Raw genomic sequence first — 18,425 nt, 5'->3', positions numbered from 1 at the left:
GCTAACTGGGTCAGGCTGCACGGATCAACCCTCTCCATCTTCTTTCCACCCCAGGGCCCTCTCGCCCAAAACACTGCAGCACCGCACTGATAGAGTGGAGGTGTGAGATAATGTTGCCCCCCCCCCCCCCCCCGTCTCAGGCGCAAGTGTAATTTTCAGCCCGTGAGGTGAGTCTCTTTGTTTCTTTTTTAGTGCTAAATGTGGTGACCTCATCCGCTCTTAAACCGAGGCGATGACATCACCTCAGACCCAGAGTGAAGGTGCTCCTGGTCATGTCGTTCAAAGCTGTGATGCAGGCATCCAGCTGGTTTGCTATATCACTTCTCCTTAAAATAAAGAGATGACTCATTTCTGTTCCCCCATTTGCACCCCCTTTCTGGATTCTCTGTTTGCATATGAGTCTCACAGCAACACCCTCACCACTTACCCTGCAGCACAGGGAATTCCCAGTGAAATCTGCTGATACTCTCACCCGCACTGCAGCGGCTGTCTTTTTTACACTACAACTCCCACAATGCACCTCGGTGAGGCAGACGTGGATTGGAACGTAGGCAGGACTCTACTGATGTCATCTGAGCAACTCAGGGTGTTCTCAGGGTGCCTGAGAGCAGCGAGATGGGGAATACCTGCAAGCAGACCTGCCCCTACCCCGGCAAGGAAAAGTGTCCTGGTCACTGTCGGCTTTTGACATGACTGAGCTAAGATTTAAGCTGTAGGCCACAGACTGCACTCGAACAGAGTGCCTCTGTCAGCGGGAGAGCCCACGAGATGATTTCTCCTGTGTGTTTGTGCTGGTACTTGAGGAAATTCACAAGCCGGTTTCAGCGGGACTCCTGTGAGGATCAGACGTGGCGTTTTTCCCCGACAGCCGTGCCATGCAGCTACTTTGTTTTAGCAGGGTGCTTGTCACTCCGCTGTCACCGCGGCGATGGTGTCCAGGAAGCGCCCAGCGTCACCGTTGAGCGCCACAAAATCGCGCGGCGTAATTACAAAGCGGCGCACATCCCGACACCCGGCTGGCTCATTCACAGAGGGGATTTTGGCAGCTCTCTGAGAGCTGATAGCCATTTAGCCTGTGGATAGTCATCGGTTTGAATGCATTAACTCTGCATTAACAGCGCTGCCAAATTTAATGGCGGAAGCAGGGGTCTGATCAAAGAGCGGTCTGTGTCGCGCAGAGCTCAGCACGCACCCCCCCCCCCCCCCACCCCACGTTTCCCCCCGCTCGGAGGCCATGCGTTTGGAGCTCCTGGCTGGAAGTCGGCGTTCAGATTACCCCCTCGTCCCTTCAGATGAGCCTCACCGCCAGCCTCCCGCGGCCGGCCCGCTGACAGGCGAGGCACTCTCCAAACGTCTTTGTGAAGCGGGTTAGAAAACGCACACGTCTCTGCACGGCTGTGGTGGGCGTTAAAGATGATGCATGCGCATGGGAGGTGTGGGGGGGTGCAAAGGTGGAGCACCCCCGTCCTCTCCGCCCCCCGCCCCTCTTTAGCTCAGTATCATCATGCATCTGTAACACATAGTATACGAGAGGCCACCACCGCCCTCCCCGCTCCTGCTTTACTGTAGAGAGCCAGGCAGTCAGACAGAATTTTCGCTGCAGTATTCGCCCAGGAAATTGACTGGAACTAGGGAGAAACTGATGCTATTCAGAGGTAGGGCTAGGGACAGGGGCCAGGGGCCAGGGTCCCGGGGCAGGGCCCTTCCCCTCACAGGGGCCCCGCTGTGTCCACTCGGGGTACCCGTGGCGGTGGGTTGGTCCTCCCGCCCGACTCCAGACATGACTTTTTCATTAGGATGCCGAATTCCTGCGCACCAGTCGTGGGAAGGGGGAGGCAATATATCAGCACGCGGCTTCAGGATCATAGGAAACAGACACGAGGAATGTGAGCTCTGTCTTAGATTGTGTTTCACATTCATGCCCAGTGTCTGTCTGAAGGTGTGTGTGTGTTTTCTTAAGTGGAGAATGAAGTCCTTCAGAGACCTGACATCAGAGGACACTAGCATGGCCACTTGACTGAATCCTTTCTGTCTGAGTGCCCAAGTGTCCATTACCATGGTAATCTGAAAGTCTGCGTCTAAAGCACCGTGATACCATCTGTAATTGAAATTTAGCATCGTAGCTCCTACCTGAATATCCTATAGGAGCTGTGTGTTCATCCAGACATGGAGGTCTTCTGTCCCTGAAGTCCTGCAGTTCTGGGTCTCTTTCTGGCTGAGTCCTTTCTGTGAAGTTGTCCACATCCAGTCAGAGGCGTTACAGTCACTGATTTATAGAGTCCAGGTGTTGGATGCACAGACAGTGAGCTCTGAGAGGCAGGAAAGGAGAGAGTCTCCGATGAGCTGTTGCTCTGAACATAGGGGGTGGTAGAGAACAGGGATTGCCCTGCTTTGGGGATTTTCGTGGGCCCCAGTGTCTTCCTGCCGATGTGTGTTTTTTTTCTTTTTTTGATCTTGTTTTGTCATGTGTGGTTTAAACCTGCCTTTTTAAACAGAGAACAGAGACATCTGTTCTGACTAAAAGTGGCATGCCGTTTCCCAGCTCCGAGACCATATGATGTACACGGTGTTACTTGCGAGGGAATCTGTCCGGGGCTCTGTGCCTCGGCCGTGATGTAATGCGTGCGTGACGAGGGGGAGGAAGAGGAGGAGGCGGAGGAGGAAGAGGGCCTCGGCTCTCACGGCCGACATTTCAAGCAGCACCTACTCAATTACACCGCAGAGAGCTTCAAACGCGCACTGAGAGCAGGCCCTTTGAAAATCACCTTATAACTCTATTAGGCAAGAGCTTTGGGGATGGCAAAAAACCTTTGTTCCTGGAAGCAGAATCCTAATGTATGGTGGAGGTGTTTTTGCAGGGCAGAGATGAGAAATGTGATATGGCAGCCGATGGAACACAATCACCCTGAAAACCCCACCGCAGTATTACCAGAAAATTAAATATTAGCAGAAAAGAATGAGACCATTTCAGGGAATAAAACAATTTTTTTTTTGCTTGTCATCAACACCTGATGCATATTTAATATGGTTAGAAATCTAATGTTTCCATTGCTTTTTTTTTTTTGCAATTTAGAGGCAATCTATGAGTGTAAGTGGTACGCTCGGCAGAGCAAGCAGTTCAAGCCTTTCTTAATGAGTCTATGTGTTTTTCCTGACCTTTGTCAGGGTGTGGGGGTGGTCTGCATTGGAGATGAAGAGTCTCTTGATGAGAGAAAATAGATGTTTTGCGCTAAAAAAACAGCGGGAGATCTTTGCCTCCTTGTCACCTGTGTCTGTTTTTGTAATGTACAGTTAATGACTGAGAATTATGCTTCATTCCTCATCGGCCTACCAAAGTGTTCCCAGCTCTTAAGCTCACTGACTCACGGCCTATTGTCTCCCACACGAGCGGTGATGGCCAACAAGATTTAGAGAAGCAGACAACGGAATCTTGCAGACACCAAATTCACATTCACTATAGTCATAACAATCCACCCCACGACGCTCTGAGCTATACGAATAGGGTACTGAAATGACAGGAACAATCTCTCCTGATGGCTAAAAAGGTGTAACTTACGCTCTTGGCTCTTTCAGAAGGGAATATCTGTAATGTGTGGAACTGCTGAGTGGCCCAACAAAGCATGTCCTTATGGTTCTTATTTGTGGTCTGAAAATGTGGTCTGTGTCCCTCACCGTCTCTCTGGTGAGTGGTTCTGTGTTTGGTACGGCAGTGGTGTTGATGTCAGGGTTGATTAGTTTAGGTGTGCGTGCGTGTGTGCGTGTTTGCGTGCGTGTGTGTGCATGCGTGTGCGTGTGTGTGTGTGAGAGAGAGGGAGAGACAGCGTTTAATGAGAGAAGTTGAGTGTCACAGAGGTCTATGCGGTGGGCTACGTGTCGGAGTGCAGTTGATGAGATTGGATGAGATGGCATTTTCGTGCCGTATGCTGGTTTGGGGTGAGTGCGCATGTGTGCGTGTTAGGTAAGGAATGAGTATCCATCAGTGTCTCTTGTGAGATGGTGGCGTGGGCGTGTGTCTGTGCTTTTTTGGGGGTGGAGTAGGGAGTGTGGTTGTGTCAGTGTGTTGGGAGGAATGCAGTCCTTTCCTGTCTGTGGGATCCTGCTGTAGGTAGCCTGCTGAGGAATGAACTGGTTTGTCTCAGAATGTCATTTTTTTCTGCTCCTCCTCCTCTTCACTGGCCCTCTCTCTCTCTCTCTCTCTCTCTCTCTCTCTCTCTCTCACACACACACACACACTCAGTGAAAGAGAGTATTTGACTCAACTTGATCAATATTTAGCATCCCAAGCGTGAAACAGGCAGATGTTTGGAGTTTCCTTTTTAGAGCGGCAGGAACAGACAAGTGCAATGATGGGGATCAATGCTCCTTTCCGTCCAGGACCCGATGGCCCGGTGCGCCCTCAGGGTGGGGTGGGGTGGGGGTGGAGGGCGGGAGGGCGCTGTGCATCCCCACATCCCCTCGTGTGATCCTAGGACATCGCTGTTGGCTACCCTGTTCTCATTAGCCGAGAAGAATCGGACTCTGCCTCAGTTCAATTGTAACGGAGGGTCTGGTGAGGGGAAGAAGCTGGTGTGTTAAACAACGGGGCCGTGATTGGTAATTGATTTGTTCATTTGCGAGCCGCGTGAGTGAAAATGAGCCCCTGGCACCCCAGTTGTCTGCTGTCAGTTAAAAACCCTTCTCTGTCTCTCTGTTTCCCTCTCTCACTTTCCCTCTCTCTCTCTCCCTCTCTCCCTCTCTCCCTCTCCCTCTCTGTCTCTCTCCCTCTCCCTCCTCTCTTCCTCTGTCTCTTTCTCTCTCCCTCTCTCTTTCCCCCTGTCCCTTTCTCTCCCTCTCCCTCCCCTCTCTCTCTCTCCCTCTCTCTCCCTCTCTCTCCCCTTGTTCTCCCTCTCTCTTTCTCTCTCTCTCTGTTTTCTCCTCCTCTCTCCCCCTCCCTCTCTCCCTCTCTCTCCCTCTCTTTCTCTCTCTCTCTCTCCCTCTCTCTCCCTCCTCTCTCTCTCTCTCTGTCTCTCTCTCTGTCTCTCTCTCTCTCCAGCACCTGCAGCAGCACGAGAACGCGGTGGAGGGGGACGCCTGCTACTACCACTGCGCCCTGTGCAACTACTCCACCAAGGCCAAGCTGAACCTGATCCAGCACGTCCGCTCCATGAAGCACCAGCGCGGGGAGAGCCTGCGCAAGCTGCAGCGTCTGCAGAAGGGCCTGCCCGAGGAAGAGGAGGAGCTCAGCACCATCTTCACCATCCGCAAATGCCCCTCCTCTGACACAGGTAGGACCCGCAGGCGTGGGGGGCCGCCAAACCTGCTTGTACCCCACTCACTGCCACAGGAGGTGCTGTCTCTTACCTGCACGGCCCTGCAAACTTATTTCCTCACAAAGTGTCACGAGAGTTCAGCCAAACGCGCTGTACTCTGGACAAAGATAATCAGCGCACCCTTAGAATACCACTTTCACATGTTTGTGTTTCTTCAGTGGAGGGGGATTTTCTTAAAAAGCATGGAGCACACGCAGTGAGAGGGGAAAGCGCATTCCAATTATCCAGCCCGGCGTTTACAGCTGGCTGGTCTTTTTTTTTTTTTTTTCTAACATTCGTGGGTGGGGGTGGGGAAAAGTTGTCTGGCTGTGCTTGTTGACGGAACAGTGGTTTAGTTTTCAAAGCCAAAAGCTGAGAGGAGCCGTGCCTTATCTCCCGTTGGCAGAACAAACAGCTCCGAAACAGAGCCGCAGCCTCCGCGCTGACTTTGACACATGTAGGTGAACGCTCCTTTGTAGCGGCGATGAAAGCGAGCAGGGGCGACTTTGTTTTCCGCTAATGTCCCTGATTTCGCCGTGTCCTGAAGTTTTCGTTTTTCGCCATCCAGTTTGTCACACGCACGCAGCACGGGGACGGCTTCTGATTGGCCGGGGGACCTGATAAGAGTTTCCTACCCAGGGAAAAGGGAGAGATTTTCAGATACGGCTGTCAGGGATGGTGCCCTTCTCTCTCTCTTTCCCTCTCTCTCTCTTTCCCCCTCTCTCTCTCTCTCTCTCTTTCCCCCTCTCTCTCTCTCTCTCCCTCTCTCCCTCCCTCTCTCTCTCTCTCTCTCTCTTTCTCTTTCTCTCTCTCCCTCTCTCCCTCTCTCTTTCTCTCTCTCTCTCTCTCTCTCTCTCTCTCTCTCTCTCTCCTGTCTCCGCCCACCGTTTAGCTCCGCCCAGACTGGAAGTGAACAGAAAGTGTACACAAACCGCAGAACGGACACTACCCCTGAGAGGCCTAACATGGACACCTGATGGTGTCTCGTCAGGAAAATCACTGCAAGATTTTTTTTTGGTTTGCAGTGTGATCTGTCTGAAGCCGGCATTGTGTCAATGCTCTGCTAATGCAGCTTTTGGTTAACATTTGTCGGTCTCTGATTACTCTGATTTTCACAGTAACATGTGAAATGGCCTGTTGGGGTTAGACAGGGGGAGAGGGCCATACAAATTAGTGATGGTGGACCCCCCCGTGAACCCCCTAACAGGTGGAGCTATCACTAGTTGCCAATCACACAATAGTTGGTCCAGATCAGAAATTTATAGATAATAGGCACACGGGAGCTCCACCCATGTCTGAGTCCTTATTTAACCATCCTGAGTGTAGATCCCTGACAGACTGAGCATACCTCCTACACAGCAGCCAACTCTGGCTAATTAGAGATGCAGGCCTGTGCTGTTCAGCCATTAAAGGCACCTTCAAAAAGGCCTTTTAGGCCGAGGAGGAGGAGAAAACCAACAGTAACTGGGGGGGGGGGGGGGGGGGGACAAAAAACAAAAAGCAGGGCCTTTGCTTCGTTAGTGGGCGATGAGGGGGGCGGGGGGTGGAGGGTGGGGGGAGATGAGCCACAGTCAATTAACACTTTGTCTCTGCGCGGATTCGGCTTTCTAATCACTTTGACTCCACGCCCCCAAACTTGACGCCCTGACAAAGGGGGCCTCGGTGTGGCGTGGCCCTGGTGCGCCGGCTTGCCGCCCCCCCCCCCCCCCCCCCCCCCCCGCACATGCATAGGCGCCCTGTGTTATGTAAAAAGGGCCTCTGAAGCCTCTTTGTTCCAAGGGGGCAGGGATGATGAAGCCGGCGGCCGGGAAATTACGCAAAAGCCAGTCGCAGATCTGAGGCCAATCATTAGAGGACGTATTTAGCCGAGCAATTAAGGACAATTAAGCTTTCTGCTCGCTGCACTCCAAATATGTTAATGACCACGGCGCAGTGGACGAGCAAGAGAGGGGGACGGGGGGGGGGGGGGTGGGCACGCTTAGGGTAAAAGGGGGGGGGCAGCGGAATACTACAGCAGCAATCACAAACAACCTTGATTTCTCTTTCATTTCTGGTTTCATGCATTTTATTTATTTATTTGCTGTCCTATCCTTTGATGTGCGTTAATGGATCCCTGTGTTTACATGCCTGGCCGTAGCGGTAGTGAGGTTGGCTGTAGGTAGCATAATGAACTCCTTCGGTGAGGGCTGTTTAGCGCTGGAAAGGCCGAGGAGCAGAGCGGAGACACAGGCTGGGGGGTTTCCCCCTGAAGAACACACGAATGTGTCAGCCGTCATCTCAGTCACTAATCCCACCCAGCTCAGATACAATTAACAAACAGCAAACAAATGAAGGCGTTTAACAATGGCCCGCGGAGGGGAAGGACGAGGTTTTTGCTGGTTCCGCTCCCTTTTAATTTTTGCTCTTAATGTGTAGCTGCCGTCTCCGCAGCCTGGCTGTCAGTTCTAGCCTTGCCTGCATGGGGGGTCCGCTCTAATGATGTCTCGCTCGATTGCGATTGGCTCGTTTGTTTTGATGCGTTTAATTATCTTACTTTTTTCCCCGTTCTCTCTCTACCATACCGAGGAAAAAGAGGACAATTAAGAATTAGCTCTAGAGCTGAACAGTATGTAGGAGTTTGACGAAGGACAAGGTGAGCTCATTAGAGCTGAACAGAGAGCTCAAAGGGAAGTAGAACAGTTCTTATTATGGGGTATCTCTTAGGGAGAGAAAGGGAGATACCAGAAATATGGGGTACCAGATACCTGAAATTACGGGGTGACAGTCACGGAGAGGAACTCGAAGTACAAGTGCCCTTTTTACCCACCTCATCCTTGTGCTTCAGTTTGCAAATTCACCACATATTATTGCATTACATCGCACCGCGACTTCATCCAGCTTACAGTTTTTGCATGCTATCCATTTATACAGCTGGATATTTTCTGAGGCAGTTCAGGTTAAGGGCACAGCAGTAGCACCCCACATGGGAATCGAACCGGCAACCCTCCGCCCCTGACCGGTGTGGCACAGCGCTTCCTGGTCCACATTAAAGAATGGCTTGTTGATGCTCATGACGTGAGCGGTGTGAGGTGTGGGTGCTTTAAAAAGCCAGCGTTCCCCTAATGGCCTGTGACGCTTTGTTCATCAGCCAGAACGGGCTGCGTTTCAGTGCTGAAGGTCCGACTGCTGCCGTTACAGACGGAGGCTTCGCTTGCCTTACAGGTCTGCCGTACTCAGTGCCAGAAAAGCACTGTGTGTGAACCAGGAGCCACTGGAAAACAAACCACATCTCATTTGGGGGGGTGGGGGGAGCTGGATTTTTTTCTTTCCCTTTCCCTTTTTTCCCCCCCATCATATATTTTTTAAAAGGTCCGTTAAACGAAATGAAGTGTGTAATAAAGAACGTCGGCCCTTTTTTCCCCCTCCTTCTCCCAGAGCATCTTGATCGAATTACGCCGATAATGAACATACCTCTTCATCAGTGAGCATGAACACAGTGAATTCTTAAAACCCCACTACCACCCCCACCCCCCTGCGCCCTCCTCTCCCCCCTCCATGCCCTTACACACACTCCTCCTAATGCCTCGTTCCACCCCTGGTGGCTCACCCCCCCACCCCCCCCCCCGACCCCCCCAGCCCAGCCAGCCCCTCTCCCAGCAGAGCCATTCCCTCCCGGTGTAATATTTAATTTCCTCCCTGCTAGCTCTTCTGAGGCAAGGGGCTCTTTCTTGTGGTGGAGGCGCAGTTGCAGAAGTGGTAAAAGGTTCCCCTGCTTGTTAAAACAAAGCTGGCCCTGGATTTCTGGGTCAGCTGGGCTGTAATTCCCCTGACTGCTGCTGTGCCGTGTTCTGTGGCTCGGCTGGAGCAAGGTGCTGGGCGGCGTCTCTGCGCCTGAGCAGGGCTTTCCTCCTCTCTTCCCTCTCTTTCTTTCCCTCCCTCTCTTTCTATCTCCCTCTCTTTCTCACTCTCTCACTCTCTCCCTCGCTCTCTCTCACTCCCTCTCTCCCTCTCCCTCTCTTTCTCCCCCTCTCCCTCTCTTCCTCTCTCTTCCGTCTCTCCCCGCTCTCTCTCCCTCCCTTCCTCTCTCATCCTCTTGCGCAGGGGAGCTTGGGGCAGAATGACCTGATCTTTGGAAAGGCACCTCTTTATACAGTGACCCCCCCCCTCCACCCTGAGTTTTTTAACAGCAGCCCACAACAAGATCAAGTAGAGTAGCTTTTCCTCAAAAAAGCCACCTCTCATACGCCATTCTATTCTCTGTGACTGCATATGAAGGACCTGCTCTCTGGGACACGGTGCAGAGACGCGCGAGCGCAGAGAAACGAAAGCAAAGGAAAAGATGGCACTGGTGTCCCCTGCATGGGAAGGGAAAGGTTTAGCTCTGTGGAGACATAAGGACAGGCTAATGACACAGGGTTTTATACCGTGCACCAAGGGCGCATTTCAGAGAGTTCTTTACAGAACAATTAGCGTGGAAGGAGTTTTTGAAATATGAATCTCGCATTAATGCACTTTTTACCAACATGTGCCGTACTTTTAAAAGCCTTGCATTAAATCTGTATATCCTTAAGAGGCGGGGGGTGGGGGTCTGTGCTTCAGAACGAGGTTTAAAACTGTCAGATGCCATTTTCTAGTCATTTGTAAAAGCTGGCAATGAGGATCATTTTTGGAAGGGGGAATAATGGTGATTTTAGGTGCTCAGACCTCTCCTGAATTATTCCTCCCTCTCTAATGTCAGCTGCCTCAGCAGAAACTCTAATGAATAGAATCATTTGAGCAGTTAAATTTTTAGTAACTGAACTTTGTGCCCCTTCAGATATGAAGTTCTGATCTTAACTATTATTTATAATAATCAAATCTGACAGTCCTCCTCGGGTTGCTTACATTATGCCCGCAACCGGTGAAATTCGTAATTGCTGCCGTTTCCAAATGCAGCCGCAGATTTTTAGAAGCTCGCTGCGTGCCGTCAGCTCCCTCTGTTAGGCGCAGAGGGTGTGGAGTGACCTGCAGCCTGTGCAGACAGCCTCTTCTAATGTCCCTCTGCGCAGGCTGGCTGCGCAGAGGGACAGTGGCCGGGGGCGTTTGGTCCAGCCTGGTCTGCAGACAGTGCAGAGGCCTCATTTCGGGCAGAGGGAAGGACAGGGTGGGGTCAGGTCTGACTGGTGCCACATGTACCCCCTCTCCGCCCCTCCCCTGCGCCTAGGGAGAGGAAAGACGGCAGAGATTAATTTCCCATCCAATTAGAGCAATGTGCAGATAAAAGGCACGCATTGTTTTAATTCATCCCCCACCCCCGCTGGAAATGTGCTGCTTCGGCACGTTGCTCTTAAGTTTTTCTTTCCATTTGTCTTCCGTAACCCTTTCTCCACGAGAGGAAAAAAAAAAACAAAAACAAACAAAGGCGGCGTCCAAGGGAACATGGAGCCGCACCGTGTCAGTGTTTTTGATACCACAGGACCCCCTCCGCACCCAACCCAAAAGGCCTCCACATCAAAGCAGGCCCCCAGGCCTGCTTCGAGCCCCCAGCCCCCCCCCCCCGCGACCATGGCTGCAGAGACGGGAGGCTGGAAGGTGGGCTCAGACTGCGCTCAGACCGCTGGGCTAAGACCGCTGGGTTCAGACCGCTGGGTTCAGACCGCTGGGTTCAGACCGCTGGGTTCAGACCGCTGGGCTCAGACCGCTGGGCTCAGACCGCTGGGTTCAGACCGCTGGGTTCAGACCGCTGGGTTCAGACCGCTGGGCTCAGACCGCTGGGCTCAGACCGCTGCGCTCAGACCGCTGGCCAGCGTTCGTGCTGAGCAGCAGTGATGCTTCAGTCTTCCCGCCACGTCAGTCCGGCCCACTGGATCGAGCGTTTCCTCAGGGACAGCACTGGTGGCCGATCCCTGTGGCATGCACACTGTTTAATCCGTTCCCTTTGTCCACGTCCACGCTACCTGTCGCCGTACAGGTGACAGTTTTCCCTGGCACCCCGTGCCACTGGGTCAGTCCATTTTCCCTGGGCCTTTAATTGGTGCCCAGAAACGGACCCGCGGCCCCGGACTCGGCAGCAGCCGCGGTGCATTCTGGGAAGCGGATTCTTTGTGAGCGGACCGTGGCTGGCGGGTGGCTGTTTGCATCGGCTGCATAGGAAATGAGGTCGAGGGATGCATGGAATCGCTACGTGAGAGAGGAATCCAATTTGGAGCTCAGGCTTGTTTCGCTAAAAGGGGTGCGTTTCCAGGGTCACAGACTTAATAGCAAGCCCTGTCCTGACAATTGAGGCATCTCTCTTCCCTCTGCGAGAGAGAGTGAGAGAGAGAGAGAGGACGTGAGAGACCGTGAGCGAGAGAGCGGCAAACGCTGCTTCATGCATAATTCTACCTGCCAAGCTGAAAATTGGGAAAGGGCTCCGTGCATAGGCAGATTTGTTATTAAAGCCAAAGTAAGGTTGTCTTCCAGCCAGCCCAGCGGAGATCCTCCCTTTCTGAGGGAAGCACACGGGCATTAGATAGGAAATCTCAGCAGAGTTTAAAATAGGTTCACCATTAAACTGGAGACTGGGTTTTCTGGTTGTGTCCGTTTTGGTCCAGGCCCTTCCCCTGTCTTCTCCACAGCCAGTAAGATCCACACAACTGCCCGGGTTCTTTGGATCTGTAATGGATTTACCTTCCCGGATTTGTCTCTGTCCTTTCAAGTGGCGTCGACTTTATTAAGGGGTTTACCAGGACGAAAGCAAGTAAGCAGGCAGATGAAAGAGAGGGTAAGGCCAGGCCTAACAGCTGTCTGCATCTGCGGTCAACCAGCAGCACAGAGACAGTAATGCTAGGAATGTCATCATTTTCCGCGCTTGTTAAAACGCTACGTAAACCTTTCTCATGAGAGGATATTACAGGCCCAAGCTAACCCTCAGCCCACTCCGTTACCCCTGTAACCCCCCCCGCCTGCCACGCCACCTCATGTACAAACTGAAACCGGGCTCTCAAAACTCATATGATTTTGTGTATTCATTTAATTTAATAAGTTTTTTTTTTTTTCGGTGGTGCCCTCAAGAAAAGCAAAGGGGGGTGGTGGGGGGAGATTGGAGGAGTCGAGGGGAGGGGCAGCCGACAGGGCCCCCAGAATAAAGCACGTTCCCATCCCAGGGCCATCCCATAATCCTCAGCGGAGGGGACGAGGGAGAAGAGGAAATTGTTTGATTTGCGTGCAGCTCTAGAAGACAACTCTCACTCTCTCACACACGCACATACACACACACACACACACACACACACACGCACACAGACACCACACCAGCCCAGTCACGAAATGTTGCATGAATTGTACTGTACTGTACCTCTCATATCAAAATATTAAAAAATAGCCTTTTATTAAAAGTTAGAATGATGGCTTTCATAGAATTTTCCTTCCCCACACACACACACACACACTCACACACACACACACTCCCACACACACACAAAAAACGGAGGGCTCATATCGTCCTGCCCTCCAGACTCATGCGAGGAGCTCTTATTTTTTTTGGCCCCTCCTGCGCTGGTTTATAGGCACGTGTTGTATATTTTCCACTGCCAGCTCATCCTGCCATAGCCAACTGACCCAAAAGCCACGCTGCTATTCTGGGATTGTCTGCGAATCAAAGCAGTATTTTGTCTCCAGATTTCTCATGCTCTCTCTCTTTTTTTTCCCCGTTTTAAACTGTATCCCAAATCATAGTGCATGGGGGACACTGAGACCACTGGCTGCCCTGTAAACCAGGGTCACAGTCTTATGTCACACCCTCACACAGCTGCGTCTGAAGGAAGAGCATCATGGGTATTTCTGTAAGCCGGCATTGCGGCAGAGGAGAAACAGTAGTGGGGTGGAAGGAGGGAAAGAGCAGGTGAGAGGTAAGATGTCAGCAGTGAGGCCTGTTTTTCCTCTGTGTGCTATTCAGTGTCACATTTGGCAAGAGGGTGTAAATGCGCAATGGGCCATACTGTGTAAACTCTTATACGTACGCACACACATGCACGCACACACTCGCACGCACGCACATACACACACACACACACACAGCGAATCGCACTGCCTGTGGGGGTGGGAGAGGCCCTCTCTGGCTTGCCCTGTCACCAGGATCTATTTTAGAGTCTTTTATTTCAGCCGTTTACAAGATACGTCACTGACAGGGGAGAGGAGAGACAGGGAGCGCATTATCATATTGGTTTCCCTTACCCGTCATTACAAGGCTCCCTGTCTGGAAAGCTGATCCAAAAGATAGACAGTCCATCAGGAGAGAGTCATCTCATTTGTACTTACCAAATGTGCTAATGATCTCTATTTATAGGCCCAGACACTCTGACGGTAATTTTAAGAGCAAGACAAGAAGCCGGCCGGGTAGAGTGCCAAGCAGGCCTCTGTGGAAGGCCCAGAGGCCTCCCATGTCTTATGGCTGTCAGTCACAGAGAGGGGGGAAGGGGTCGGGGGGGATGGTGCCGTGTGTCAGAGCCGGAGGTGAGAGCAGCACCAGGCTCTCCACTTCCCCCAGGCGGGACGGTGCGGAGCCGAGTGGATGCGGGGGTACGTGGAACGTGCATCAGTACGGGTGTTTTTAACCAAAGCACACCCGAGCTTCAGTGCTGCGGGACGAGCAGAGCAGAGGAGACTCTGTGAGGTCTGACTGGTTTGGCGGGTTTCGCGGAGGGCTGGCTCCATATCCAGGACTTGGGTGAGTCTGCTGTTTAAGGGGCAAATCTCAGGTCATTCTGAGGTGTGGTTCGAAGAGCGCCTTTGTCTATCAGTTTGAGACCCGAGGTTATGAAGACCTAGATTTTTTTTTTTGGGATTCATGAATCTGGCTCGGAGATGTTTCCTTTTTCTGGCCCCAGTGACAGCATTCAGCTTCCCCATTTAGCTATTATTGTCCGAGCGGCACGGACGCCTGGTCCTCCTCTGGATATTAGCAGAGTAAATGGAGGCCTGAGGCTTACAGAACATGACCCATCTTTGCTTATTTAGAGAGCATTAGCGTAATGCAGACCTCCTGAGTGACTCACGTCTGTGCACTGTCTGGTGTCACCGTGCACTAATACTGTCAGATTTGTTGATTTGAATACAGTCCAGCCAATGGCTGTGTCTCCATCACGCTGCCTTGCGCATACAGGCTTGCAAAATGCACGCTAATTGAGAATGTTGACCCGCCAACTTTTCTTGGCAGGGAGAAGTGAGGAAGTGGAGGTTGTCAGAGTTTAAAACATTAAAGAGTTAAACTACACCTGTTTCCGTTGAACTGCTCGCACTCTTTTTCCCACACCATACCGCCAAGGGAGACCCAGCCAAACGGGCTGAATCACGTTTTCCCCGAGCAACGCCCACACACCCTGCTCTCATGACATCAGTCGCTCCAGAAGGCGACCTCTGTCCCGGTTTTCTCCGTAAAGCTCAGAGAGCCGTGACCTTTACTCTGGTACAGACCGGGCACCTCTCCGCAGCTGACTTGGACCACCACCAAGGCCCACATTATGATCTCATGGTCAGTGTGTCTGATGTATTTACTATTGATTGTGCTGTTTGTTTATGTCAGGTGTTCTGGGAATGAGGGGCAATAAATTCTTAAACACTCTTAGATAGCTCCGTGCGTTACCATATTTCCCGTGTAGCCCGGACCAGTAATTCATTCTCTTGTCAGAATTGGGGCAGCTCAGCTCAGATCCAGCTACGGGCGACTCGAGATGGAGAACTTTCATAACTTTGAACCTGAGTTTTGAAAGTTTTGCTTAAAACAGAGCGAGTTGATCAAAGACCCCCCCCAATCAGAGCTCTGGGTGAGGATCCGTCCTTCGCTTAGATGCCCTCCGTCCTGAAGGCCCCGTGGAAAGAAAAACTCAGATTAAATGAAAGGAAGTTGGAAGAGGTGATGCGGAGGGGTATTTTTAAAACTCCCGTTTGGAACGACTTCGGTGACGCCTGAATTTGCATAGCGGGTGGCCACCGCACTGCCCGGGCAGACTGTGAAACCAGGTCGCAGGCACCGAGACAGACACACCTCGCTACGGCGCATTGGCAGGGTCCTGTCCCTCCACCCTGTCAGTTAAAATCAGGGAAGCAGATGGCACTGATGGGTAAGGCGGAGGAATAACTCGATAGCCGCCCCAGTAACCTTTACCTGCGAGCCTGTCATCCGCCATCGATTCGTCCCGCGCTCAATTATGCTCTCAGAGTGCAGCGGATGGGGAGAGACCGCCGCCCGGGGATCGATGTGTAGTCTGGGGCCTTCTGGGGCCTCCCTCATGTGCACCCCGAGAGGAGGCTTTCAGAGGAGGCGACCCCATTGGGGGTGTCACCGCACAGACGGGGGTACCCCGCACAGCACCGAACCCCTCCATTTCCTCTGCTCCAACGGCCGCGTCACCTCACCTCACGCTCAGACACCTGTGAGTCCCGAGCTGGGAGGTTTCAGTGGCTGAGTAAACTTACAGGGACTGTCGCGGTGCGTTCAGTGACAGGGGTCGGGTGGATTTGCACATGTGGCTGAGTCTGGGGTTGGTATTGATTAAACAGAACCTCTGCGCCCATGTCAAACGCGCTCTTAACCTGAAGGCAGAGATTCTTTATCCCCCAAAGCAAAGTGTTAACATGGCCTGTCAGGTGAGCCCGGATGTTAGGACCCCCTGAGGATTGTGGGTAGGCAGGTGTCAAAGCACCTGTGTGCTAGAGACAGAGAATCCCGTCACGTCACGTGAAACAAGGTGTGAACATGCTTTCTTGCGCAGGTGTTGCGGTTAGAATGCAGAGGAATGTGGGTAGCTGGTCAGGGCCCGACTGAATGGACACGTGAAAGGGGTGCTAAGAAGATCTGTTTACGGGGTTGGGGGGTGGGGGGGGGTCTCGGATCTGGTGGAGTCTCATCTTTCGCAGCCCGCTCTGTTTAACCAGATGTGAAGATTCCGCCAGTGACGTTCTGGGCCAGGCTGGTATTTGTTTTTGACAAACCGGAGCATTCCTGCAGCTAGACTCGGGGGAGATTTACGACGTCCCCCCTGCCTCTGTCGAAGGCATACTCCTGACAAAGTCTCTTTGTCTGGCTTGGCCTGTCTCTGTCACTGCTATTTTATTAGCTGCTACGAGACACATTCCCCTACAGCCTGTTTAGATAGGCCAAAGAAATCCGCCTCGGCCTATTGATTGATGTTATTTAAAGAGCAAAAACTCACAAAAAATTATCATTACATATTATTCCAGCGCAGTGTTATCTGGGCAAGGCCAGGCCTCGGAGGCAGGGTGTATTCACTTTTCATTAGAGGGGAAGTGTTACATCAAAGGAATCACTAGCATCATAGGCATTAGGCATGTTTTTTTTTTTTTTTTTTTACATGTTGCATTATGTGTGTTGGAGACTCCACGTTGTCTGTTTGTATTACAATTACCAGTACGCACTCACTGCAACAAAAGCCTGCTCTCCTAGACTTCGCCGAGACGGATTCTAGAACAGAGACACGCGCTCAGGATTCCGTTGTGCCGCTGATGTGCCGGTTTTAACTGAAGGAACAAAAAAAAAAAGAGAACTTTCTCTCATTTTTTTTTGACCCTGTTGCGCAAAAGAAAGCGCACGCAAATCTGCGTAATGTTTTCTGGGTTTCCTGTTGTCTTTGCTTCTCACGCCAGCCGTAAAACGGTCGCTGCGTATGCTATCTCAGTCTGCTGACTTCCAATCCCTGGTGTGGCCTATAAGCTCTTTCCCCCCCCCTGTTTTTATTGTTCTTGGATTACTGGCATGGTCATTCGCACAGTCCCCAGAGATCTGTAATGCATATTTTTCTGTTTAAAAACAAATTTCAGAAGAAACAATGAGGGAGGGGTGGTAATTCTGGAGAGTGGGGTGGTTGGAGGGGGGGGCACACCCTGCCCAATCTCAGGCATTTTGATGAATAATACGCTGTTTAGAAAGCAGGCAAAGGTCAATTTTCATGCTCTTTGCTCGGTAAGCGAACAGGAGAGACGGCGGATCCAGTCGGTTCAGCAGACCTGAGCGTGGAGGAGGAGAGGAGGAGAGGACGCGGTAGCAGCTCAGCTCGAGAGCCATGGCTCTGCGTTTCTCTGAGTGCTGTTACATAAAGACCTCCTCATGCCAGCTCTAATGGCTGCGCTCCTCCGCTCCCATCTGAAATGCAATTTTTTTTTTTCCTTAATTAATACATGTTTGTAGCAAGAAAGACCAACATAAGGACAGCATCTTCGATTTCCAGTGTAATAATAATAATAATCAGAAGAAGTAGTTATTCCAGCCAGTTGTCAAGCCTGATAAGAGCTTTCTTATTTTTGATGAACCTGTGTGCGTGTGTGTGTGTGTGTGTGTATGTGTGTGTGTGTGTGTGTGTGTGTGTGTGTGTGTTTGTGTGTGTTTGTGTGTGTGTGTGCACATGCGAGTGTGAGTGTGTGTGTGTGTGTATTCATGTGATATGTATTGAAGCAATGTTTTTTTTTTGTCTGTGTAATTTGAGTATGCCATATTCATATACCCCCCACCCCCACGCTGGCCCCAATCTCTGGGCCCCGCATGCAGCAGCTAAACCCTAAATCTGCAGCCGCAGCTCACCTGGGTGACAGGTATCGGGGGGTGTCCACCTTGATGATGTCATTGTGCTCAGACTTGGCCAGTGCTGTAGCTTGAGCCTCCTTAGCAGACCCAGGAAGCCACATTGAAGGTCACCCTGCTCTGCTTGTGACCTTCGCACAAACTCCCAGTCTCTCGTTCCCAGCATGCATTGCGGCAGAATCCACCTGCACAGTGTGGCAGAGGTGGTGGGGGAGGCTAACGTGCAGCTCCATGTTGGACCTGTTCACAGTGCAGGAAAGGAATGGCTTCTCCAGTCATTGGTGTGTTAAAGAAACAGGCTCAGGAAATGGGCTCAAACAGCATCTGAAGGGCGTTTGGGCAGGATGATGGTGCAGTGAGCATCCAGGCCAGTGACACCCTGCTCTGTGGAGCAGCCTCCGCAATCTCTCGTAAACACACACACACGCACAAACACTCCTTCACTCACACACACAATAATACACACACAATGATACAATAAAATGATTTGATACAATAAAATAAAATAAAGCAAGTTAGTTCTGGGTTTTCTTGTTTTTTTTCAATCATTTTTTAAAGCATTTTTCCCATGCAAATGTTAAGTACTGCAGGCAAAAATAGCTGCT

The 18,425-nt window shown here is 51.6% G+C and overlaps 1 protein-coding gene across 2 annotated transcripts in view; it reads left to right on the top strand.

Annotated features, from left to right (window-relative positions):
• The window catches only part of LOC118788124 (zinc finger homeobox protein 3-like), a 169,801-nt gene that overhangs the window by 93,391 nt on the left and 57,985 nt on the right, over nt 1-18,425 (top strand). For both annotated transcript variants that reach the window (XM_036544002.1, XM_036544003.1), the window contains exon 4: nt 5,033-5,264. In XM_036544002.1, the coding sequence (XP_036399895.1) occupies nt 5,033-5,264 (232 nt within the window). The remainder of the gene's footprint in view (nt 1-5,032; nt 5,265-18,425) is intronic.

This window comes from Megalops cyprinoides, chromosome 13 (genome assembly GCF_013368585.1).
Source record: "Megalops cyprinoides isolate fMegCyp1 chromosome 13, fMegCyp1.pri, whole genome shotgun sequence".
Classification (NCBI taxonomy): Eukaryota; Metazoa; Chordata; class Actinopteri; order Elopiformes; family Megalopidae; genus Megalops; species Megalops cyprinoides.
Note: the sequence above shows the minus strand (reverse complement) of the source record. Positions and strands in the feature narration are given on the sequence as shown.